The sequence below is a fragment of the Helicoverpa armigera genome, chromosome 8 (assembly GCF_030705265.1).
Source record: "Helicoverpa armigera isolate CAAS_96S chromosome 8, ASM3070526v1, whole genome shotgun sequence".
In the NCBI taxonomy this organism is placed as follows: Eukaryota; Metazoa; Arthropoda; class Insecta; order Lepidoptera; family Noctuidae; genus Helicoverpa; species Helicoverpa armigera.
Window position 1 is genome coordinate 8439940 of NC_087127.1, and position 27711 is coordinate 8467650.

General features: G+C 37.3%; 1 protein-coding gene across 4 annotated transcripts; it reads right to left on the bottom strand.

Annotated features, from left to right (window-relative positions):
* Window positions 1-1874: 1874 nt before the first annotated feature.
* Window positions 1875-27608, bottom strand: LOC110374706 (NFX1-type zinc finger-containing protein 1). 4 transcript variants are annotated; one of them, XM_021332539.3, is made up of 27 exons: window positions 27462-27607; window positions 20912-20943; window positions 19967-20134; window positions 18437-19077; window positions 18096-18324; window positions 17847-17892; window positions 17534-17759; window positions 15700-15873; window positions 14540-15604; window positions 14075-14227; window positions 13435-13588; window positions 13208-13291; window positions 12478-12746; window positions 11479-11625; window positions 11062-11236; window positions 10658-10800; window positions 9553-9707; window positions 8925-9114; window positions 8216-8344; window positions 7849-7971; window positions 7148-7306; window positions 6193-6430; window positions 5500-5662; window positions 4430-4541; window positions 4004-4221; window positions 3079-3362; window positions 1875-2996 (listed from the first exon to the last, which is right to left on the bottom strand). In XM_021332539.3, exons 2-27 carry the CDS (start codon window positions 20928-20930, stop codon window positions 2254-2256), a joined length of 6207 nt encoding a protein of 2068 aa, XP_021188214.3. In that variant the 5' UTR covers window positions 20931-20943; window positions 27462-27607; the 3' UTR covers window positions 1875-2253. The 4 variants fall into 4 exon arrangements, with proteins under 4 accessions (XP_021188214.3, XP_021188213.3, XP_049694338.2 ...); XM_021332538.3 differs by having other exon boundaries at window positions 18096-18327; XM_049838381.2 differs by lacking the exon at window positions 7849-7971 and having other exon boundaries at window positions 18096-18327; window positions 27462-27608.
* Between the last annotated feature and the right edge of the window lie 103 nt (window positions 27609-27711).

Sequence of the window (27711 nt, forward strand, 5' to 3'; positions counted from 1 at the left end):
TTGGCTGTTCCGGCTGACATTGAACATTCTTGGCAGTCGTTATGGGTAGTCAGAAGCCAGTAAGTCCGACCAGTTTTACCAAGGGGTGTTGTGGTTGTGGAGGTCAGCTGGGCAGTCGCTCCTTGTAAAACACTGGTACTCAGTTGCATCGTGACTGGAAGTCGACCCTAACATAATTGGGACAAAGGCTCTTGAGATAATAACGACAATAAAATGAGATATAAGCACCGCAGGACATCTGAGCTATATATACTGAATTCTCCAGGGAGAACTAATTACTTTTTTTGATTCACCATACCTATTTCATAACATTCATTTCTATAAATTTCAAGTCTAGTATTGCTCTTGAAGTTCCACATCAGGTGTTCCAGATCTTCGATGTTTGTACGTCAATAGAGAGTGCTTATCAGATTGAACCACTTTTGCTAGAACCTCATATCTTCACATGCTATAGTCTAGCTGGGCTCCTGGAGTTCCACATCAGGTGTTTTATATCTTAAATTTTTATAAGTCAACAGAGAGTGCTTATCAGATTGAACAACTTTTGCTAAAACGTCATACCTCTATATGCTATAGTCTAGCTGGGCCCCTGGAGTTCCACACCAGGTGTTTTAGATCTTCAATTTGTATAAGTCAATAGAAAGTGCTTATCAAATTGAACAACTTTTGCAAAAACGTCATACCTGTATATGGTACAGAGAAGCTGGGCTCTTGGGCTTCCACATCAGGTGTTCCAGATCTTAAAAATTATTATCTCAGCTGAAAATGCTCATCACATGAAACAATTTTTGCCATGGCACCATTTTTGTATCTCTTATAGTTTTGTTGGTCTGTTGGAGTTCTGCATCAGGTCTTCAAGTTTCGAAGATATATTATAGCCTATATGTTGACCAGGCTTAATACTGATACAACAAAGAAAAAATCATTGAAATCCGTCCAGTAGTTCCGAAGATTAGCGTGTACAAACAAACAGACATACAGACAAACAGACAGAATTTTTTTTTTGGATTTGTGTTCCATTACTGTTTCTAAACCCCACCCAATTTTTTTTTTTTTAATATATTCAATGTACAGACACAGTTTTTTTACAGATTTATTATATGTATAGAAGATATATTTTTTATATTTAGGTATAATAAAGTCCAGCAAAACTTAAAACTTATTTTAAAAAACATGACAGTCGTGCGATTGAATGATATAGAAGTTGAAACTGTTTCTCTCAGTGATCAATGTGACAATGATTCCAATTTTTAATCGTCATTGAATTTATCAGGCCTCAAATTCACATCTTCGAACCCAGGAATCGGTATCGTTCTCGCACAATGACTACTCATGGTCGATTTGGCCGCGCAGGGCGGCCTAACTAAGGTACGTTTTGGATGCGAGCTGTCGACTGCAACTGGACTATTGGTTTGATGGTTAAGATGGTTTGTATGTATTTATTTAAAATGGTTTTGGAACAGCACGTGCAATCAGCAGTGGCAGTCGGCAGCAGTTGCTTCCAAAACGTAACTTTATAGTCGCACATACCTGTGTTTTATGTACTATCGAAGTATCGACCAATGACATGAAGGTATGTATGTCGAAAAAACAATAAATTTCAACCTTATTAATTTATTTGACTGCCTATACGAAAATATGCCTAAGGTGGGTAATGCATGCCATTAGTTGATAGTAGGTACCTACCTATGTAACGCAGCATATGCACGTCTTGTTAACATAATTAAACACACGATATATCCGACATATCTTAGCGAGGCTGAAGTATTTAAGCTGTATAACTGACGTAGAATTTTAAGGAAACTAATCTTTTCTTCAGCAGACTTTTCGGATACCTACACACTAAACATACTTACATAATATTAAAGAGAAAATATAAAAAACAAAAGCTTTATTGCATTTTTGATTAATTGAATATTAATAAATTGCATAATTTGATATAAAGATAATGCTGGTCAAACTAGAATAATTATTACCTAGTATATGAATAACAAAAAAATAATAAAACAACAACATAATAAACACCCGCCATAAAAAAAACTCACGTTGAGCACGTGTCGAAACTAAGCAATTTGTAAAATTGTGATGTTGGTAGCACTACACATCCACATAACCGTAGGTGTAGTCTCAAAATAACGACACTAATCACGTGACGATCGTGCCAATAAGTAATGTCAAAAATTGCTGGTCGCAGAACGCGACCTTATCTTAGTGTGATGTGAATGAAGCTCTTAAAGCACTTAAATTAACTGATTATAATATATCGTCAACATTGAAATTAGCCATATTGTTTTGCTCCGACCACGCAGCAAATCTAGATCCGTCCATTTCTGGCGCATGCGCGTTGCCGGAGAGCAGCGTGTGGCTGCGGCCGCCGATGCGCGCGCCGCAGTCGGGACACACGCTCTCCTGCATGGCGCCGCCGCACTCGCCAATACAGTAGAAATGACCGTTAGGACATTTGTACCAGTGCCCAGCTTTCAAACCTATAGCTTGCACTATTAATTGACGCTCATATTTAGAGAGAACCCCACTTGATTTAATAGTCGTTTGCAACTCTTTGAGAGACTTTAAAGCCTCATCTTCGTTAAATACAGACAGGGAGAACACGATAGCCTTCGCAGCCTCTACATGCTGTGTCACTTTTGGTTCGCCTTTAATTTGTTCTGCAGCATGAAGAAGTTTAGAAAATTGCACGATTACATTCAAACGCTTTATCTCATTGCCAATATCTTTTTGTAGTTGTTGGCTTATCTTAATAGGAATTCTGGATTTTGGCTTGATCTTGAGCACTTCGAGAAGTAATTTAATATTCTTGTGTAATTCTTGTTTTAGAGTTATAACATTGTTGTTTTTATATTTTTGCCAACATTCTACGATCATTTCAAAAATATTGAGGTATACACACTCCATTTCCAAATGCAGAAGTGAAACTTTATTTTGTGTTGTAACAAGGTTTACAAAATTTGCAAACGTCGTCTTCAATTCTGGATATCCTAAAAAAATATTTAAAAAAAAATCATAAGTATTGGGTCTTGTACAGAAACAAACGAAAAACAATTAAATACTACTACATACCCTTCAAGATAACATCATATTTTTCGGAGAACACTGCTACATTTCCGCGTAACTGCTTGATTTTTTCGCCTATTTGGCGGTTTGTGCCGTAAACTCGTACCTTTATAGGATTTATATCATTCTTGAACATTTTGTTAACAACATCCTTATATCTTGCAGTATTAATAATAGCTTTACGACAAAATGGACAAGTCCGTATTTTTATGTTCTCTTGGTCACCCAACATTAAGGTGTCCATGTTATCCAGCTCAAGAACATGACCACAATCTTGAAGTAAAATAAATCTGAAATAAGATAAAAAAGTAAACATATGGAGTGTGTTCATAAAACGTTAACCGTCTTACCACAAGAACTTTTAAACGTCTGTTTTAGACTTGTGTAAAAAAATGCCAGATTATGACGTTGAAATAAGGTCCATTTTGCAGCCACACTTTTTTTAGATACATTATTTGTCCCAGCTGTCGTTTGATTGAACATCTGAGAACCAGTCTTACCAAGAGGTATCGGCTTGCCCGGTTAACTAGGTTGAGGAGGTCAGGTAAGCAGTCGCTCCATGTAAAGCACTGGTAGGAACTTAGCTGCTTCTAGGCTGGAAGCTGAATCCAACACTGGATTTGGCAGATGATGTTTATTTTTGAATAAATATAAAATTTTATATATCAGCTGTTTCACGAGGTTCCACTCATAATCCCTGTGAACTAATTCTTGTACTCAAGTATAGACTTCCCCAATAAATGGGCTATCTAGGACTAAAAGAATGAAGGAAAACATCTTGAGGAAACATGAACTATAAAGTCTGAAATCACCAACCCGCATTGAGCAAGCGTGTTGATTAAGGCTCAATCCTTCTCCGTGTGAGAGGAGGCCAGTGCCCAGCAGTGGGACGATAAAAAGGCTGTAACAGAATGTAGAAGATGCGACTGACTTGTCGTCATCGGTGTACTCGTCGCCGAGGAAGTCGGTGGGGAAGTCGCCGGGGCGGCAGACGTTGCAGACGGGCGGGCAGGGCTCGCCGCAGAGGCCGCGACACATGTGTCCGCAGGGCAGGCGGCGCGGGCAGCGCTCGTGGCACGGCGCGCGGTCGCACGGCTCGCCGCAGCGCCGCGAGCAAGCGCCGTGTGGGCACCGGCGATAACACTTCTCCTGGTTTTTTTTTTTTAATTAATATTGACATTGTTGAGAAAGGGTAACACTGATGGTATGTCTGCATCTTTCTCCTGACTGGTTTTGGATTGGGAAGGTATTGTGGAAGGGTTTGTGGTGTTATAGGTGTTTTGGGGAGGGATAAGACTTTTAATTACAAAATAAATAAATAATCAATAGATAGCTGTAAATAATAGAAAATCCTCACCTGACACGGCATGCACGGTTCACCGCAGAATTTCTTGCAGTGCGAATGTGGACATTTTACTTCGCACAACATCTTGCATGGCGGGCAGATTTGATTACATGGCTCTTGACACCTATTAAGTATAAGTTTAATTAATTAATTGCATTAGCTTATACGCTGGCTGTTTTGGCAGACGTAAAAGAATTATGCTTATTTTTATCGATTTCGCCTTATCAAGGTTCCATTAATTATTTCTAGGTACGGCTTGAAAGGTTTTTTTAATACCGACAGCATTTATTAAAACCAATTGATAAGTATGAATAGTAAAATAGAACAAGTCTAGTCTAGTGGGTAAAGAAACAACTTCTAAAAGCCCGGACGCGGCCCGGCCGTGGCCCGTCCGGGCCACAAACGGAGCTCGTCATACAAAATTAGGGCTGCCCTCTCGAATTTCGCCAAACCCGGACAAACATTTAAAAAACCCGGACATTTGGCGTAAATCGCATTTTTCCCCCGAACCTAATTTGTAATCCCTTTACTTTTTTAACATATAAGTACTTAAATTCAATGAGGTGCTTCCTTACATAAAAAGTGTCCGGGTTTTCCCCGGACACTTCTTGAAACCCCGCCCGGACGGCCCCCGGACGGCCTCCAAACGAGGACAATGGCAGCCCTATACAAAATGTATGTAACGTTTCACGTCCGTGCCCCGTTCGAACCACGTACACGGCACGCCCCGGCCTAATATAGGTAAATCATCCCTAAAGTTGAAGGAAAACATTTCGAGGAAACCTGGACTATAGAGTCTGAAATCACCAACGTGAGTTGAGCAAGCGTGGTGATGAACACTCAATCCTTGTCTGTGCGAGAGGAGGCCCGTTCCCGGCAGTGGGACGTCAAAAAGGCTGATAACGAATAAATATAGGCAGAAACATACCTTAGTGTCGTTTCGTGACGCGCCAGAAGCCATCGGTTCCATGCATTAAGTACACGTGTTGCGACAACAGACTCTATACTCTCTTACCATATGAAATGTATGAAACCGATATGACACGACACGTAAGCGTGTTTCCTTAACGAATGATGCATACTGGTGTCCGCAGATGTTGTTCTGGTTGCAGACTTGCGTGCAGGGCGCGTGCAGGCGGCCGTGCTGGCAGCGCGCGCAGCTGCCGCCGCACGCGTGCCCGCACGACAGCTCGGCGCCGCACGCCGCGCGGCACTGCGCCGCCACGCCCGCCCCGTCCACCAGCCCTGCGATACCACCAACCACCATGGAGATCAAACTGACTAGCGGAAACGTCATGATGGAATATCTCCTAGGAAAGTAGCGCGCCAAAATGCGGGAGTTCGGGGGACAAGGACCGTTATTGTTTGTTTCCGTCCTTAACCCGTTGTATGTCGGAGCGCAGATATACGTGAGACACAATTATTTTTCTATTGTTTCCGTATATGTAGTCTTATTTAATATGCAATATTCGTGCCAGTTACAGAAAAGATGAGAAGTAAAAGGTTGTAATGGTTTGGGCATGTAATGAGGACAGATGATACGCGTGTAACAAAGTGTGTGCCAAGTATGAATGTAGATGGAGGGAGAGGAAGAGGTAGACCTTAGGAAAGATAGATAGATTGCCTGAAAGATGACATGAATAAGAAGGGAGTGAGTGTCAGTATGACGAGTGACAGGGAAAAATTGAAGTGGCAGACATAATATATTGCAGGGCAGGAGGAAGACGAAGAAGGGTCTCATATTCGCGTAAGTCGGAAATGAAAAGGTAAGTTACCTTTATCGTATGCGGCGGCGATGTTGCACGGCAGCATGACGCTGTGTCCGCAGGGCGAGGGCACGGCGCGCGCGGGCTGCGTGCAGGCGGCGGCGTCGCAGGCGGCGGCGCAGCGCGCGCGGCACGCGTGCCCGCACGGCAGCGTGCGCGCGCACGCAGCCGTGCACAGCGAGCGCGTCGCGGCCTGCATGCACTGCACCTTCACCTCATGCTTACACTCCGGTATTACTTTCGTCACCTGAAAATAGGATTGTAGTTTTTTTTTGTCCACACTACTGGGCACAGGGGCCCGATTCTCCTATGTTAATAATTTCAAAATTGAATTGTATAGAAATCGAATCGAAATATGATCGCAATAGCAGTTTTAACCATATCGGGCATTCTGCTACTAATATAAGACCAATCGTAATTCAACGACATTCGATTGGTTTGCGATTGGTCTGCTATTTTGGTGATTTTGGTCTATACGGTAGTTTGCTCTACAATCATATTGCAATCGTAAATCATTTGCAGACAAAATGATTCATTATTGAATGACAGAAAAGGATAAAACGTTTATTTCAAAGAAAAAATAGCGGAATGCCACATAGGTACGCTTCAATCGTACCTAATCAAGTCGGGATTGGATCGCAGTCGAATGTGAATCGTATGTTGCTTAAGTAAAATTAGGAGAATCGAGCCCCAGGCCTCCTTTCACACGGAGTATTTGTGTATTATGTTTATCGGAGAAAGTTATGAATTTAGTGATGATGATTTGTTTTCATTATTTCACTTGGTATTATTTGATTTTAGTGAACCTAGTACTTAGTTACTATAATAGAACTAGTTAAGAGAGGGACGTAATTGTGAGATTAAATTAAATCTTTAAGATAGGGGTGAGTTGCAACTATTCTGAAATCTGTGACAACTGTTTCAAAATACATATGTTCGAGTTGTTGTTAAGTAACATACTTACCATTTGTTTACAGTCCCCGCACATTTCAGAACACTTCTTCTTGCAGTGATGTCCACATGTCATGATGCGTGCGCATTTCTTCTGACAAGGAATCTCATCAATGTTCTCGCAACACGCTACGCGCTGCACGTGCTTACATGTCGACCGTTTCTTATCAACCTACACACAGACAAATACTCTTCTGAAAACCACATCCAAATAGCTTCAGCCAACCGTGAGATAATCGCGAATAAACATTCTAATTTTTTTTTTAAGTCGGTTAAAATTAATTTTCACTTGCCAATACAATTCATAAACAGAATTGAATAAATATTTAGCAATAAGCGGGGTTTCAAATCAGCGCTTGCTGCCCTTGTTCGGGCATGGTTATAACCTCTTTAAGTTAGGTAATCTCAAAAAGCCTAATTTTCATAGCAATCCGGTTTGTCCGATGTAATATTTCGAGTAATCGGGCTACAGCCGTTTCTTATATTTTATATATCTGTTGATTTGCTTACTAGAGATGAAATTTGACATTAGACCCTTACAAGTATTTTTTTCTATCTTTGGTACGCGAAAAGGAAGATGTCCTGGATAGAGCGAAGTGGGAAAAGAAGATACGGAAAGCGGACCCCGTCAAAAGACGGGATAAACGCGAAGAAGAAGAGATATGCGAAACAACAGATAGATATAATATTTGGTATGCTGTTTGAGGAGCGCACCTGCACGTGGCAGTCGTCGCACTTGTCGCAGCACCTCTTCCTGCACTGATGGTCTCCGCGGTCGCCGATCAGCTCGGCCGTGCAGCCCGACCGCGCGCGAGCGCATGGCTTCGTACATATGTACTGAAATAAACGCAACTCTCATTATATTCTAACATCTTTCTTCCAGCAAGCTTTCTTGCTTCAAGTTTCCAGGCTAACCGCATGCAGCTGGATACAGTTTTCGGCAAGAACGATTAAGATTTCAATGGCGGCCCGCAGAAGTCGCAGATAACTTTCGAGCACACGCCCTCGCCCATACGGACCCACTAATACCTAAAAATAATTAATAATAATATTAAAATGGCACAAAAAAAATATAGCTCACTTTTTCATGGTTAGGGTCGTCAGTCACGTGGCATTTGCGAACACAAACATGACCGCACTCGTCCAAACGAAACACGCAGTCCTCTGGACATTTCACTTTGTTAATATCCCTGTAACAATCTTTCTTGGCCTGTAAAATAATGAAATGAGTATTAACGATTGATACAATGTCGATACTAAAAATTGAAGTGGCTTAGTGGCGACTCTGAATAAAGTAAGTATCAGTGAGTTTTTTGGATGAGAAAAGATTGTTATTTATGCAGTCAAGCGGTTCAGACATCAGACTCGCCAAGATAGACCATCGTACTAGAGGCCGTAGCACCCGTAGCTGCTACGGCGTAGCAGTATTTAGTTTCGCTGAGAAAAACGTATGTAAAGCCATAATAAGAACCGTTAGCTACCTCAAGTCGCGGTGGCCTACTAGAGGCTAAAGAACCGAAATCTCAAGTATGAGTGCACAGGGTTCGATTGCAGGTCAGGCAAGTAGGTACCGAAGCCTTATTTGTAAGTACTTTCTAAGTATATCTTGGATACCGATGGCTGATTAAAGGTAAAGGAAAACATCTCCAAGAAACTTGGACTTATAAATCTGAAATCAACGCGCATTCAGCAAGCGCGATGATTAGGTAATTCTCAATCCTTCTCTGTGTGAGAGGCCTGTGCCCAGCCGTGGGACGACAAAAAAGCTAATGGTGATGATGTTGACCTACCTTATGTCCGCAATTAGGTAGGGTAACTTCAACTTGGGTAAGACACTGGTTCTTTGGGTCATCTGGTTCGCGATGGCAGAACACGTTCATATCGTGGCCGCAAGGCAGCTTCTTCAATACGTACACTTTGCAAGGTTCGCAATCATCGCGGCACTTAAGTGGGCACACATGGCCCAGCTCACAAATCACTCTGAAACAAAAAAGATGTTGACTGTTCCTTAAAATTGGATACCTTTATAACAAAAAGTTGTACAAATCCAAAATAAACGTTTTATGAAAAAAGTTGACAAAAAAATGGACTATCTTTTTATGTCGAACCCCTTTTTTCAGCGGTCCATAGATATAGGAGAGAACTCCACATCTTAGTTAATTTACGAGTAGATGCTCGAGTGTTGGCTTAGTTGAAAGATAACCCAGATTGATCCTTAAGATCTATTTTTATCACATGATTTAAAATCATACCCCTGAATGTGTCTGCAGACACATTACTGCAGACATTAATATAAGCATGTAGAAGCAGTAGAAGTCAATGTTATAGGGAAATAGATAGTAGGTAAGTATAAAATAAACCAAGAGCAAGCTTTCTAGCGATAAAAGGTACTTGATAAAAGGCTTTTCTAAAATATACCTTTCACAGTTCATAGTGCATTTAGTTTTGATGTGTTCACGATCGTATCCATGGCAGTAAAGTTGACACTTGTGCCCGCAATGGTACTGATAGTTACATCTCTCGAAACACCCTCCCTCTGGTGGCAACTTGCTGAAATCCTCCGGTGTCGATATCTGGAACCCAAATATATTATTTACTAGCTGACCCGACGAACTTCGTACCGCCTTTTCCTTACTTGCTCACCGTTTAGACCTACCCTGGACTACGACAAACATTTTAAAACCAAAATCAGCTCAATCGGCCCAGCCGTTCTCGAGTTTTAATCAGACTAACGAACAACAATTCATTTTTATTTATATAGATAGATAGATAGATTATGTCACCGAAAAAAATAAAGAACCGCAAGTTTATTTTCATAGGAAAATTACAATATTTCGTAGGATTCTAAACGAGAGATAAAGTGTATTATTCTATGCACATATTTTCGAAAATATATGCAAGACGGCCGACTCGGAGAGTAATATCGGTCCTACGCCTCATATCTCTCAGTCACAAGTCGTGTCGGATTACCGTCCCATCAGACTATGAAAATGAGGAAATAGAGAGTACACCTGGGGCCCGATTCTCCTAAGTTAATATTGTCAAAATCGAATAGAAATTGAATCGCAATATGATAGCAATAGCAGTATTAACCTTATCGGGCATTCTGCTACTAATATAAGACCAATCGTATTCCAATGACATTCGATTGGTTTGCGATTGGTCTGCTATTTTGGTGATTTTGGATACGGTAGGTTGCTGTACAATCATTTTGCAATCGTAAATCATTTTCAGACAAAATGATTCATTATTGAATGACAGAAAAGGATAAAAACGTTTATTTCAAAGAAAAAATAGCGGAATGCCACATACGCTTCAATCGTAATCGAGTCGGGATTGGATCTCAGTCGAACCGAGTCGAACGTGAATCGTGTGTCGCTTAAGTAAAATTAGGAGAATCGGGCCCCTGTCTGCGCAAACGCTTGTGCACCATTATTTGTACAGCGTAGATGGCTCATTTTTTCAAGGAAAATATGTATACCTATAAAAGTAGGTAAACGAATCTAATACAGATCATACAAACCTCTGTTATTTGATCAGGGTGATTTTGACATTTTAATATCAACTTCGATCCTAAGCTGCCGTTACTTTCCAATGTTGTTGCTATTTTTCTCCAAAGTTCTGATTTTGTTTTCAACATATCAATGTTGCCAAAAATGTAAAATCCTACAAATTATAAAACAGTTAGTAAGTAATACACAAGATTAATATACACCTAATAATAATTAACCTCCTTCCAACTCAGTACGAAGAAATATATATCTACTTAATGCTAATGATTACCTAAAAAAGCTTCATTAAATCTATTGCTGACACTTTTTATCTTGTTGACAAAGAAAGAGTCAGCAATAGATTTAAAGAAGCTTTAACTTTAATGGAGCTTTGTGCAACTGACGTTAAGAAAAATAAAGGTGATACTTTACAAACCTTGTTTTGCTCGGGATAGTGCAACACAAATTCTGTTTTCTGTGCCAAGAAATCCAATATTATTTTCTGAATTGTTCCGCACAAGAGACAAAAGGATTATCTTCGATTCTTCGCCTTGGTAGTTATCAACCACCGTAATTTTCACGTGCGCTAAACTTGCATAATTTTGGCGTTCCTGAGAAGCGTTTAATCACATTGAATTGTAATACCCATGGTTAGAATAATAAGAGCCATTTTCAGATTATTTAAGTATTTTACTGTGATCATCTTAGCGCAATGGCCTGTGTTTGGCCAGCACGAAAATTGCGTAAGTAAATTGACTTTACTTACAATTCAGTTTTAAAATGTGACTAGTTTTTCTTGATGCACATTTATTTGTTATTATTATATTTTGACGTAAATCCATCACATACGTACTTTCCTCATGTAAAACATTTGGCCGGAATATGCGGCAAGGATTGTGATGTCATCTGCCACGTACCCCTGCTGCATCAGGTAATTTGCTAACGCTAGCGTCATATCCGCTTCCTTGAAATTAGCTCGACTATTGCTATCGTGTAAGTTCTGAAATAAAAACAAATGTATACTAGCTGTTCCCAGCGTTTCAACATGAGACAACTACTTCCCGCACACAGAAAAATAAACTTAAAGTAAAAAAAAAACACATAAATGCACGTAAAAATGGTAAAAGTTCACTACAAGACTTTTCTAAGAAGTTCCAGTTCATATATTCCGGCTCGCTCAACAGATCAGGGGCTCGATTCTGCTTAGTTAATAATGTCAGTTGAATAATTTTTTTATCGCGTTAACAGTTTTAACCTTAACGGGCATTCTGCTACTTATAAGTATAAGACCAATCGTATTCCAATGAAACTTCATTGGTTTGCGATTAGTCTGCCATTTGGTCTATCTATACGGTTTGCTCTACGATCGTATTGGAATAATCATTTGCAGATAATATGATTCATTATTGAATCACAGAAAAGGATAAAAACGTTTATTTAAAAGAAAAAATAGCGGTATGCCACATAGGTACGCTCCAATCGTAATTGAGTCGTGATTGAATCTCAGTAGGATGTGAATGTAAGTCACTTAGATAATTATGTAAAATTAGCAGAATCGAGATTCGAGCCCCAGTTCGACTGTACAGCTGCCAATTTTCGTGACGCTACAACCCTAATAACAAAATTTTGTTTTATAAAAGTCATTATCCTTGGAAGAAGGTTAATCAAATTACCTTAGATTCTTATACCTACACAGCTACATATTATGTAGGAAGACCTCATAAAAGCGTATTAAAAACAGCCTGCTGTCCTTTCTCACGGTGGAGTAGATACCTGTAACCTTTCTTTAAAGACTGTCAAGCAAAGAAAGTAAGAAACTTACTTTTAGATTTATAATATCAGTAAGACTAACCTCTTCCTTATAGTCGTGGGTAAAGAAGTAAACACTTTTTTCGACTCCAGGTACGACTGGGTACTCTTCAACTGATGGATGGTTTTCCAAGTCCGAGTAAATGTGTGGAGAGATGAGTGCAGCTATCTCCGGCCTCATGCGATGTTGCACGTTGAGGCGTCGGCTGTGCATGCCGTTCGTGATCATTCGCTCGAACAACGACACCTCGATGTTGTATTGCTTAGCTAGCTTTATGTGAGCCGCCGATGGCCGGAGTTGCAGATGATCACCTGCAGAAATTACAACCATTTTGACCTTCGAACCCCTGAACTAAGTAGGTATTCAAAACGGACCACCTTATAATCCCTAACTAGGTACAGTTATCTCCTGCATAAGGAAAGCTCGTTGAGGACACTCCCACGGTCCACGCGGGGGTGATTGGGTGCGGGGGACAAACACAAAGTAAACTAATATTTATGTCTGTCTGTTCTTACGTTCGTCCGACTACGGATAACGGATTGAAACTTCAATATAAAAAATCCTAATCTACTATTTTTCAAAGAACGAATTTAAACTAATTGTCCGGACAGTACCAAATATATTACCGTATACATATGTATAAACAAACTTAAAAATGAATTCTACTTTTATGAAGATGAAATTGTTTTCTACCTAAGTATGCACCAGATTAATGTTACATCAATATAGACCCGCGCGCCAAAATTTTCGGCTACAGCATAAGATTACGTACCAATGAGTATAAAATGTTGGCAGTCCTGCGTAAGTGAAGTTATTATGTGCTGCTCCAAAACTTCTGCTGCTTCTTCCACAATTACTGTAAAATTTAAAAAAAATAGGAATTTTCAGTTTTCAAGTAGCTACACTTATTGTGGCCTCAATGATTTGCTTAAATCTATAGATAAGTAGATCCTGTGTGTCTGATGATACAAATCAAATAAGTAGTTTTATGTGACTTACCAATTTTGGGTGCAATAGCCTGCAGCAGCTTTCTCATTCTCGCTGCTCCGGAGGTCGTCATGCCGAGAACTTTAACACGTTTATTTTTCAACAATTGTACATCCATCATCATTCGAGCTTCATCATACGCTGTGATTGAAGGGTTTACTGACGCCTAGAATGATAGGTTATTCCAATTAAGCCTTGTGATTTAGTTTGGCGCGATTGTCTACTGCGCAGCTAAGCTAATTTCAGACTTGCCGAAACACTTACCGTCGTGCCACAAAAACATTTAAACGTCTGTTGAACACTTAAAAAAATTACAGATTATGACGTTAAAATAAGGTCCTTTTTGCAGCAGTTTTTAGACAAGTGTTCATCAGATGTTTATGTTTTTGTAGTAGGTACCTAAGGCTGTTTGGGGTTGTTTTTCTTACCATGGCTCTTAGGAGATGAGAGATGTGAAATGGGTGCTTAAAAAATAGGCATGACGAAAATGAAAAGAATACCTGCTACAAAAACGCGTTATAAAGGGAAGAAATAAAGTAATTAAAAAAAGTATTTCTCTATATCTACGTTTCTGATATTGTTATTTCAACCAGTGTTTTAAGAGCGTCAGTGATTGTAAGGTACCTAACATGCTTTTACTGTAGATACCAACCTGCAAGTGTGCAATTTGTTCTTTTACTTCTGGTATTTTGTTTCGTATATACGTGAAATACAGTGCCCATCGATTTTGGGTAGTTATTGCAGAAAAGTTTGTTCTGTTATGTAGATGCAAGCGCACTTCGCGATGACGTACATTTACCATTTCCTAAAACAGATATAATAACAAACATTAATGTTATGCGATCGGAATTAATCTTACTCTCTAAGTTGCTGGGGAGATTGTTGCGCCACTTCTTCTTCCCAGCAAAAACACATAGGAAGTGGGGAAGGGTGGGCGTTTTGGGCTCACTTTTGTAAATTTCTGACGTTCGAAAAGTGCTGTTTTGCAGCCAAGTTTGAATAAACGAATTTTGATTTTGATTGATTTTAAATGTAGGTCACTCAGAAACAATACAGCTGCTAAGAGTTTACAAAAGATGATAGTTAGCTAAGTGGGTAAGTATACTGCTGTACTCACATTAAATAAGTTTATACGCGAATCCAAGTCTACTATTGCATTTTGCAAATTATATCTTTCATTGAATTCACGACTCTCTTTATAAAATGCAATGAGCGTACGGATTTCAGACTTAGCGCTAGACGTCAAAAATGAGGCATTCGTCTTCACAAAACTTTCTAAATATCTTTTTTCGTGAGATTCCTTCTCGTTTTCTAGAATCATTTCTGCCCTTCTTTCATCAACATCTTCGTTGTTGGTTGAAACATCATAATCCAACAGACAATCCTCGAAATTTCGTCGATATGGTGAGTTGTATTCTAGCGCAGCTTCGAACAGCCAATATTCCATAGGGTCTTCGATCTCCATTCTGTTTTCTTTGTAATACATGTCGAGAAGATTGATAATCGGCACATCTTCATATTCTCTAAGAGCGAAAGAACTAAGGACCCCATAATTAAGGATATCAAGAGTCTTTAGAGCCTTTTGAAGATTTATAATAGATTCACGCAAAAGTTCTTTTTGTTCCATGAAAAAAATATGAGATTTATATAGATCTCGTTTCAGGGCTTTGCTTCTTAAGTTTGATAAGTTAAATTCTTCCATTGCTTTGTTTCGAGATTGACTCCCGATACGGACAATAGACCTAGTGATATGCGAGATAGCTTCAAGGAATTGGTCAAGGGCATGATTAGTGTAGCATATGACAAGCATGAGGCAATTCCCATCTGACTTGACATTATGTAACAAAGTTTTGGCTACTTGAATGCCGATATATGTTTTGCCGGTGCCCGGTGGTCCCTGTATGACGGCAAACTCGTGGGTGAGCGCTAACCGGTATGCCTCGTACTGGCTTGCGTTAAACTTAAGCTGTTCTTTCGTGGGCCACGTCTCAGGTTGTAGAACTTTGAATTTAATTTGATTTTGATTCATGATAACACCAGGCATGTTTTCATCGTCACTATCTGAGCCGAAAATACCATCAACCTGAAGTTCTAATAATTCAGCATGTAAGTCTTTTAATTTATCATCCTTTATGACGAATTCTGTTTCAGCAGTCAAATAAGCGGGAGGTTTGGAAGCCGCCTGAGAAAGAGAAAAAATATTGTAATGTTACAAAGGCTTTGAAGGAATACTTTAACTTTTCAAATAATGGCAAAATTTTGCCTGTAGGAACTCACATCAACTTTGACAATATACTGCTGCATTGCTAAATGTTGTGGAAATGTAGGCTCTTGTAGAGCTTTCAAAACATGATAGTATGGCTCAAAGTAAACTTCACTTTCTATCATAGTATACTTATCGTCGTTATAGATACTATTATCAATATCTGCGTCAATTATTGAAACTGGAAGCTGAAAATAAAATATTATAACTGTGTCAGTTATGAAACTATTTCACATACATTTCTTATCTAGGTATATATTGTATCTTTTGGTAGGTCAAAATATTAGTTGAAGTGGGTGCACTAAGCACTAAAAATGACTTTTATATTATGTAAACTGGGTACTACCTGCTTCAGTTATACATGCGCAAAAAGACATTCGCCCCAATCTCGGAAATTGTATTTTTTATTTTCTATAAGAATTTGAACACAAAAGCGGTTTAAAAAACTTTGCATTCATGTGTAGGTACCGCGTATTTACAGAATGTACATAGCCAAAACGCATCCATAGGAAACTGCTCGCTGATACTTTGTAATGCTGTTTTTTAATTTGTGATTTCAAAGTATACACGAATTTTGCGTACTGCTCGCGTATAATTCGTAGCTTAGACGTGCACATGCATCTTTCCAATTTATACACGGTCAAATTTAACTATACAAAATTTATATTAGGTAAAGCATTAAAGAAAAATGGCTTTGAATCTGAGTTTGTTTATTAAAAATGCTAATTAAACAGGCTTCTTTTTAATATCATTATTCGCCCCCAAAAATGTATGTTGCCTTCTAAATTATTAAGTCAGCCACAATTAACGAGCATCTAAATAATACTATCTTTGCCACTAGTTATCTTCTAAGTAAACCACTCTAAATACAACTCAGCATGATGGTTAATTTTTAGCATCTTTTGTAGCAGGCATTCTAACAGTAAACTTCTAAAATACTATTAAATGACATCATAAAATATATTTAATTAGCTTCTAATTTTTTAACTCAGTACGTTTAAAACGTAAGCAAGCAACATGCAGCAAGCATAGCTTCTGTCACGGCTCCGGTGCTGCGGGGCTCCGGCGGTCCCATGCGAGCTTATCGTCGCAGATGGTTTTCACGCTCACCACCGCAGCTTCGGCTTGCTGGCCGGCTCTGCCGGCCAGCCTCAGCCGCGTCGGCAAGCGTTAAAACTACCTGCGCCTTAGCTCGCAGGCCGCCTCACCCCTCCGCGCCTACGCGGTTTTGAATTGCACTCTAGGGGCAGGGCAGACAAGACTACGTGGAGTCGGTTTTGCAGCGATTCGTTTTCGTAACTAACTTCAATTTTTAATACAATGTTTTTTAATTAAACGAGCATTATTAATATTTAAATTAACATTAAATGCTAGGTCGTGTTTTAATCAAAATGGCGAGCATGCAACGGCTCGCGAATAGATTGGAATCGTAAAGTTTTTCGCGCCTATTCCAATATATACACGATTAGTATGCATGCGGACTAGCACTGTATATTATGGAACAAAGCAAGATACTTTGGCCACTACAAAATATATGCGAGTATTTGCGTACTGCTGCTGTATACATCGGAAGACTTTGTATAAAAAGTGAATTCCAATCTATTCGCGACTAGTTTAACACGCTTGCGTACTAGCCATGTATATACTGTAAATACGCGTAGGTACCTACCTAATAATAACTACTTCACTACCTATGTTCCAATTGATGTCGAATCGAGAAATCTAAAGTATAGGATTTTACAAGGAACGACTAAGCATACTATACATAGGTACATAGATTTTATTTTTTTTGCCCATAGGGCAGGCTAAAGTCTTTCGAGTACATAGATAAAGTAAAGGTTCACTTACCCTGCCACTCGACAGAAGATTCACATCACGGTCCAGAATCGTTGCAGCCATAAAGGAGTGACAATTGTCTTTAGTAAATAATACTAAAGAACCAAATAGGAATCTCTTGTTATGTGCCCAATTGGTGCGTTGGAAATTCTTGCTGCTCTTCGTATCGAGTTGAGCAATGGCTCCGATTTTCAGATTGTCCACATATGGACATACAAATCGTACGTTAGGAAATATACTGCAACAGAAGAAATAGTAAAGTGAAAACCGGCTTTTGACGGTTATTAATAATGATACGGTTAATGAAAACGTGGTGTCTCCTTACCGCACGTGATCGTATTTTCTTCTATTAGGATCTCCCAAATATTGATCTGTTGAAAAATATAACTTATATTTATTACGTTTGGTATGTACCTACCATAAATATTAAAGTTTTTGAAACTCAAAAACTCGTAAACGAATTAATGGTCGGTGCATATTTAAATGTAAGTACCTATTAAAGTCATTGATATGATGAGGTAGATTTAATTCAGTGAAAAAATCTATCGTTATCTAAATTAACAATAATACTCACTTAAGCCATCTCGGAATGGTCCAAAGCAGTCTTCCCTGAGTAATCTGAATTGCACGTCCAGGTAATGTTCCACGTCATTATATCCGCCTGCAATAATGTTCGGTCGCAGGAACGGTTTGCACCCCATTAAATCTTCCCTGTTTGGTACCAGACTAAGAGTACGAAAACTCTCTGGGGGTTGCACCTCTGGATCGTGCATATTATCTATTCTCATACGTTTTCCTTCCGGCTGCTAATTATAAAATAAAAATTACAAACGAATTCATAACGTGCTAGGCTAGTGCCTTCTAGCCTAGCACTACATACTGCTAGCACTGTGAAGCAGTGGAACTTGTGCTTACCTGATATCTATCGGTGTACGCAGTCATCTTCTGGCGAATCTCATCCAACTTTAAGACAAGAGATTCGGGCAAATTGAACCCATGCTTTTCTTGTAAAAATTCCAAGCAAGTTTTAGTTACGCTTTCTATCAGCACTCTACACTTCTTCAGAGCTAAAGCTGGAGCCGTATCGACGATATCCTCACAAAATATAAAAAAGTTCTTCCAAAATTCACTTTGATCTCTCCAATACAAATTATTGGCAGATTTGCTTTCCACGTAAGGCAAATCAGTTAAATATAGCCGCAAAAAATTAAAAAAATCGGAATTACAAACATCGAAAATCAGTTTTGATTTTAGTTCCACAAAAGGAGATTGAGTTATTTTTGCCAATATTTCGACCAGTAACACAAAAACATCACGTTTTTCGATTGGTGAATTTAAAAGATTCATAAAACCTTCTCGTTTTTCATTTATTTTCTGAAGAACATCCTTTTCATCTGCTCCTGCTATATCTTCCAGTGTTTTGAATCCTATGAATCTAAACCTGTCTTGGTCTCGACCTGCCCTCATATTATTTCCTCTGCCTCCTCTCATGTCATATCGTCGGGGCGGGTCATTATTTTCATTGGGCATACCGTCATTTCGGCGATACCCTTGACCTAAAAAATATATTTTTTTAATCCATACATAATAGTTATTTGTTATACAAGAGTGCAAAGTTGCTTTTTAACCGCGGGCTCAATTTTGATGACCGAGCAAGCGAAGGATTCTTAAATTGAAACCGAGCGTAGCGAGTGTTTCAATAATTAGAATCCTGAGCGATAGCGAGGGAATCAAAAGAGCACAAGGTGAAAAATCTTTGCACTCGAGTGCAACACGTAATCCCACCTCACCGTTTCATCCCACCTCATCGAGGAAATTTCTAAACTCAAAAAAAGAAAATAGCACGCACGTCACACATGGCAAATTAAAAAGATGTATCTACCTATTAAAATTTATGTATGCAAAAACTCTGTTTAAAAATATACTTAATGAGGTTTAAAATCGACCTCAAAACAATAAAAAATTATAATTTCATCGAGGAAATTACTAAATGCACAAAAACAAAATGGCGCGCACATATGAGTATCAATTTAAAAAAAAAAGTACCTATTAAAGTTCATTTATTAGAAAACTCAATTTGAAAATGAAAAGAGGTTAAAAATCGATGTAAAAACAATAATAAAAATTACTTAATTAATTGAATAATTATTTTACGCAGTATTTTATTTGTTTAATATGTATTTGTTTGAAAAGTCTTATCAAGATTATCACAAATGTAGTATTGCACACGATGTTCTAAATTCAAATCACTTTACCGCTCTAGAGGATAAAAACGGCTTTTGCGCTCAGATATCAAAGGGTAAAACTACTCTTTCCGAGATGGTGGGATAAAAATACTTTATTACCTACCATATACCAAACAAAACTATTCCCCGTGGTTCGACTAGGTCACTTTTGCATTTAAGTTTCGATTACTCAAATCTCTTGACAATAATAGGTACCTACCGAAACCGTCATTGCGTCTCATTTGTCTGTCTTCATTTTGTAGATTCATGTGCACATTGGTGCGTGGAAATCTGTTGCGTTGAGAATAATCGTCGTTTGTAAATCGTCTAGTGTTCTCATTTCTGGATCTGCTACGATTGCCTTGTCTGTTTCTCCAATTTGATGGTCCTGAAAAATATATTTAAGTATGGATCTAAATCGAGAATGACGAACATGCTCGGGTTAATTATGTTTGGCAATCTATAATTTGTGTTCCGTGGATGGAAATACCTAAATCAAGGGGAAGCCCCCGCCCATCACATGTCTAGGTATACCAAATACCCTCAACACCTTCTGTTTTCACCTTCCACTTTCTGTTTTTGGTAATAATGGATGTGTTATTCATATAAATAATACCTACCTAGTCATATTATCCGACGTAATACCAGTAACTATTATAGTAATCTGTGGTAATACCTACGCGCATTAGGTACATGTTTAATAATAACGTCAAATTAAGATACAGCGACCCGCCCCGGCTTCGCACGGGATAACATAATTTTCCCACATTTAATGTACCTATGTTATTACCTATGCATATGAACCTTTCTCTTTAATCACGCTATCTATTAACAAAACCGGATGAAAATCGGTTGCGTATTTTTGAAGATTTAAGCGTACAAAGGGACATAGGGACAGACAAAGCGACTTTGTTTTATACTGTGTAGTGTGTACTGATGAATAAACCTTTGTTCAATTTCATGCCTTGTTTATTTATGTTGTACCGGCCTACTACCTACAATACTGTTTCTAGGAACTTAAAAAACTATAACAAAAAATAACATATCATATACATATAATGTGTCGCCACTTTTTTATAGCTTACACATAGTTTTCACGACAATAATTTTAATTCGTAATTTGTTAAGACTGGGCTATAAGTAATTTTTAATTTAATTTGCTTACCTGGACCTTCTTCATCCATCTTTGCTCGTCACCTGAAACAGACGTTGAAAATATAATTGTCAGAGCAAGTTTATAAAAATACAGTAGGATCCGTTTATTATGACTCCGCCTATATTGACCAACCGTTTATTGTGACACAATTAGGTACCTACGCTACGAAGTTTGGTTTGGGTTTTAATATAAAATTCTTTGTTAAAAAGTCGGATATAGTGACTTCGTTTACTGCTTACAGTGACATGCCTTGGGTATATGATATCCCTTGGGCCTAGGATATAAAACCTAACAAATACTGTGTTTATATGTATACAGTGTGTGTATGTATATGTAGGTTTGGTATAAGTATTGTCAGAACTTTTATTTGCCAAAATTAACTGATAGGTCAAGTAGGTACCTTTATATATTTTGAGTCATTGAGGATTTAAGTACTTCGATACCATTGATATACAAAAACTTTGTAGGTATATCAATTGGGTTTTATCAATTGGATTGAGTTTTTGATATCAATGTTCGATACCTACAATAAAATAGAATACCTACCTACTATACCTAGATAGGTAGTTAACCGACGCGACGCCTCACAGTAGATCGATGCCATACAAGCGTTGGGACATAGGATATTTAAATATCCAAATGTCAATTTTTGAAAAACGAGTTATGCCATCGTATTTGTCTTCTTATTAGCTGTTAAAAATGTTACTAGCATTTTCTGATTGGACTCTTACATCGAGAGCTATAGCGCAAAATGTGTTTTAAATGTATGGGAAGTGACTTAAAAACTGATGTATCTCGAGATTCCCTTCGCCTTTCGACTTGATTTTTTTATATGGTAATAAGACATATATTTGGCACATTTTCTTCAAACAAACATGGTGCGATAAATGTGCCCGTTTGAAGATACAAGTATAGACCGATTTTTGCAATATCATCTACATATTTATTTATAAGTTTCACATATTTTATCTCTGAATCTCACTTCAGTGGTGACTCACTGATATGGTCAGGCCATAACTCATTGGTGCACCGATAATATAATCTCTGGAAATAATTATATACTACTAATGAGGTAATTTGTTAATTTTTGGTAATTTGTTATTACCTAAATTTTAATGAGGTGATTAGCTATTTTTTTGGAAAATTAGCTAATTACTTATAAAAGACCTTTTTATTGTTTACAATAAGAACTCGAATCGATTTTTAACATACCTACCCTCATAAGTGCCAATTTTGGAAACCATATAAATAGGCGCATGGTTGACTGAAATTAAATTAAATAAAAGCAGTCGTTTTTTATGAAAAACAAAAAAATATTTTATTGTCACGCTTAGTTACTAAAAAAATAATAAATTACAAATAATAAAATATGTAAAACATCAAAATATACCTACAATTCTATTACTAAGATATTTATTGAAGTACTTAACTACAATTTACTAATAACTAATTTCATAATGATAAAGTAAGGACAAAATTTTAAATTGGTTGTCACTAATATTTAGACATGATAAAAACAGTAAAAACAAATATTCAATATAACAAACAAAACGAAGAACAGCATCATAAAGCATCATAAAAATCAATAGTCTAAAAGAAAGTGTTAGTCACAGAAAATATCATCATCAGATTCTATTTCAGATTCTTCAGAATCGCTATCAGATATTAAATTCATAACGTCACAAAATTCTACTTGATTTTCTTCTGTGACTATCATTTCATAAACTTCTTTAAACATATTTCTCTTTACGTTACGATCCAATTTTGGTCGTATGGTTGTCAAAAAAGGATCTGAAGTGAGAAGCAGGTTATGAAGTACATCTTCATTACAATTAATACTACTACTTTTTCTCGAGTGAGACTCTCTAAATTTACGAAAATCTTTGTTTCTCGCTTCAGATGCTTCTTCTGACAAAAAACCGATTGGCACTATAGACAAATGCTCAATTATATGAGCTCCATGAATAAGCAACTTATGAATACTCACAGACATATAATACCATGGATAAAGATTGGTAAACATTTTTGCAGTATCTATACAGAATTCATTAAATTTGTTTACAATAATTTTTTCACCAGAAGAAATACATTGTAGGATCTCACCAAGTCTTTGCACTAAAGCAACGTCTAGTCCAGTTATATCAGCAGTTTTGGCTGGATCTTGAAAGAACCTTCTAGCTGAGTTTCCGTTGTTTGTCGTCCCACTGCCTTGTTTTACAACGTCTAATAATAAACCAGTTTCTTTTCTGAATCTGTCTTGAATGTTCTTTTTTCTTTCATCTACAGATTTTTTGGCATCGTCTCCTCTTGATTGCCAAGATTTAATGTCTAATCTATATGCTATATGAAGCAAACATTCCATGGCACGGATCCATGCATGAAGACTGCTTAATCCATATTTATACATATCTTCGTCCACTGGTTTTTTCTGAACCAATTCTATATTGTTCATTTCCTTCGGACGCGCCTTACACAAATCGCAAACTGCTGTAGAAGTGCCAGAGATATAGGATGCCACTTTTCCATCTATCATTGTCAAGAGCAATTTATGCTTGATAGTTACATTTTCACATTTCGTTGGATTTAAACTTTCTATTTCTGTTTCTATATTAGTCATTTCGTTTTTAACATTAAACTCCGTTTCTTTCATGAACTTCCACATAATGGGTCGGCAGAAAGGGGTGTACTACGCCCAATCGAATGCCAAATAATCGAATGCCAATTTATCGACCACTATAAATCGAAATTCTAAATACTCGAACATTCATAATATCGAATGGTTATTAAATCGAACATTCAATACATCGCGCACTCAATACATCGAGTGTTCAAAATATCGAATGTTCGTTTGATCGAGTGTTAAATGCATCGCATATTCATCCTATCGAAAAATCTATATTTTTTATGAATACAAGAAAAACTCAAAATTTATGAATAATTTATAAATTTTAATGTAGTTTTTATTATTTAACATTTTTTCAATCGCATTATCATCCCTTTTGCCTCTTTTTTGTAAAGTAGGTCTTCCCAATCCCGCGTTTGCCTTTTCAATTCACACAAAATTTTAAAATGTACCTTTAAAAGATAAGAATTAAAGATTAAAATGTGATTTATTAGTAAATTTTGAGTTTTTCTTGTATTCATAAAAAATATAGATTTTTCGATAGGATGAATATGCGATGCATTTAACGCTCGATCAAACGAACATTCGATATTTTGAACACTCGATGTATTGACTGCGCGATGTATTGAATGTTCGATTTAATAACCATTCGATATTATGAATGTTCGAGTATTTAGAATTTCGATTTATAGTGGTCGATCAATTGGCATTCGATTATTTGGCATTCGATTGGGCGTAGTACACCCGGCAGAAAGACGTTGATGAAGGCCGTTGGTTTTGCCAAATAATACATCCATCTTGAGTTGTGAGCTTCAATGGCACAAGACTCGCCATGAACACGCTTTGTAGTTCTTGATTTGAACAATCCGACTTTTGTTGATGTACACTTTGATTTGAGGCTCCATCAAACCCCCATTTGCTTATTAGCAGGAGTTCATCTTTGTCAAGACTTATGTCCAAACACTGAATAAGTCTATTTACAGTTAAATCTAACAGAGCTTGAAGTTTAATCTTAACAGAAGTTTCTGTTATTGTTACAGCACTGTTGTCAGGGTAGCACTTTTTCTTCTCTTCTTGAAGTTTATAATAACTAGGGTATTTACAAATTCCTTCCTTTTCACTGAAATCTCTTAGTGTTATGTATCGAAACTTTGATAGTCTTAAAGTGACATATAATGCCAAAGCTTTTTGGGATGACATTTCTTTCATTTCTCCAAATTGAATAAACTGCTTTACTTTAGAGACTTGCTCTGGATTTTCTAAAAGGTACTGCAGGATTTCAGCCACATCTTTTTTTCCAGATGATTTGAGGCTCGTTTGAGCAGAGAAGACGATTTCTTCCGTGCTATAGGAGCTGCAACTCGATTCTGTGCGTCTTCTTTTTTGTTTGTTCGATAATTCTTCAAAAGGTTTGCGGCTTTCTATCGAAGTAGATGTAGATGCGTCGGAAACCCGACATTCCGGATTCATCACAACATTTGTGAAAGAATCGGATGTTGTCGCTGTTGGTTCTTCAGATGCCTCGTCTATTTCTTCTTCGGGTATAATAACATTCTCTTTCCAATTTTCTGGCCATTTGATATCTGCTTGCAACCAGGAGGAATACTTCCGCATAAATGCTTCTTGATTTCTTGAAGATTTCATCCATTTAGCATAGATCCGATAACAAAATCTACGACACCATTCTTTAAGTTCTTTTCAACTGCGTCTCTTAACTGAAAATCACTATTGGTTTTCAGAGACGTAAATAATTGATTATAGTCCCGAATATCACCACCTTCACGTAGAGAAATGTAAAGGTCGAGGTAAGTACCGAAACCGTGAAAAGACATAATGACAACACTCGGATGAGGATGAAATTACAACTAATGCTCTTCAAGTAATGCACCTATTTATATGGTTTCCAAAATTGGCACTAATGAGGGTAGGTATGTTAAAAATCGATTCGAGTTCTTATTGTAAACAATAAAAAGGTCTTTTATAAGTAATTAGCTAATTTTTCAAAAAAATAGCTAATCACCTCATTAAAATTTAGGTAATAACAAATTACCAAAAATTAACAAATTATCTCATTAGTAGAATATAATTATTTCCAGAGATTATATTATCGGTGCACCAATGAGTTATGGCCTGACCATATCAGTGAGTCACCACTGAAGTGAGATTCAGAGATAAAATATGTGAAACTTATACATAAATATGTAGATGATATTGCAAAAATCGGTCTATACTTGTATCTTAAAACGGGCACATTTATCGCACCATGTTTGTTTGAAGAAAATGTGCCAAATATATGTCTTATTACCATATAAAAAAATCAAGTCGAAAGGCGAAGGGAATCTCGAGATACATCAGTTTTTAAGTCACTTCCCATACATTTAAATCACATTTTGTTGCGCTATAGCTCTCGATGTAAGAGTCCAATCAGAAAATGCTAGTAACATTTTTAACAGCTAATAAGAAGACAAATACGATGGCATAACTCGTTTTTCAAAAATTGACATTTGGATATTTAAATATCCTATGTCCCAACGCTTGTATGGCGTCGATCTACTGTGCGCCTGTCTGATAATTCCTAATCATTAAAAACTAGCTGTTTTCCCATGGTTTCCATAGAAAAATTCCGTACCTACTCGAATAAAATATAAACTATGCTACTCGGGGATAACGTAGCTTCCCAATAGTGAAAGAGTTTTTCAAATCGGTCAAGTAGTTTCGGATCCTTTAGGGGACAAACAAACAAAAAATGTTTCCTCTTTATTACGTTACTATAGATAGATAATGCAAACCTATACTGCATTTGAGTAGGTACTTAACTAACAAAAGATAAATAATCTTGATATGACAATTTATTTGAAAACTCATATTAAAAATAAAATTTATTTAAATTATCTTATCTTATATATAAAAATGAATTGATGTTCGTTAGTCTCACTAAAACTCGCGAATGGCTGGACCGATTTGGCTTATTTAGGTTTTAAAATATTCGTAGAGGTCTAGGGAAGGTTTAAACGATACGAAGTTTGTTGGGTCAGCTAGTTAATAATACATTTCTAAAATCGATGTTAATGGGTCCAATAAGTAACTGATAACAAATAACGAATCATTATTTAATGCAGTAGGTACTTTCTTTGTTGAATACGTAGGTAGGTACGTACTTAATTATCTATGTAAAAAGTTATATTAAGAACGGTATACCTTTAGTTAAGTGACTAGGTACTCGATCATAACTACATACCTAATCCAACAAAGACTATTTTCTCGACAATAACGCAGGTACTAAAGCAACAACTTATGCCTAGAATTATTCTAGAATATTCACTTGTACGAGAAGGTACCTAGTTAACTGCTCAGACAGAGTAACTAGATTAGGTACCTACCTATACTATATTTTCACCACTACTAATATTATAAATGCGAAAGTAACTCTCTGTCTGTCTGTTACGCTTTTACGTCTAAACCACTGAACTGATTTTAATAAAATTTGGTACAGAGATAGAGTTGACATTGAGAAAAAACATATTATAGGAAGGTTTCTATCCCGGACTTTTGAAGAATTCTCTTGGAAACGCGATAAACTTAACCGAACTCTACGCGGGCGAAGCCGCGGGCGGAAACTAGTATTAAACAAAAGCCATTTTGTAAGTCACTAGTCATATATATACAGGGTTGAGTTAAGAGAGACTGAATCATTGAATCATTTTAATTCCAGCTTAAAAATATTGTAAAGCAAGAACAAATCATCAGAAATAAATAAAATGACGCTAATATCTAAGAAGGACCTAATATTTTCAGATTAAATCATTTTAAACGAGCCTGATGCACATGAATGACACGTAATTATTGCCTTTGTACACTGTTCACACAATAAAAATACACCATTGGGATATGATAAGCTTAGAAGAATAATAATTTATTATGAGAATAGGTACTCACACTTTTCAAGATTCCGTTTCAAAAATGTAGAAGTCTGTCTGAAGCAGGCAACTGATGTGATGAACCGATTCACTCAACGTTCCGCAGTATTGTGTAAATTGTGTTGAGGACAGGAAAACTCTTATCCACCGAGGCATGAGTCAAAGCGCAGTTTAGGGATGTGACAAGTTGAATGCGAAACAGTTATTTACTTTCCAATGACGAATGGACGAAAATGTATTTTTAACTACAAAGAAACTTTCTCTGATCT

What these genes read in the sequence shown, in the direction of transcription:
- LOC110374706 (XM_021332538.3), bottom strand. An exon ending in ATCTTCTGTCGAGTGGCAGG is followed by an intron (nt 15,874 to 17,533) that starts GTAAGTGAACCT and finishes TTTTATTTTCAG; the next exon opens with CTTCCAGTTTCAATAATTGA. An exon ending in GCGGGGACTGTAAACAAATG is followed by an intron (nt 6,431 to 7,147) that starts GTAAGTATGTTA and finishes TCCTATTTTCAG; the next exon opens with GTGACGAAAGTAATACCGGA.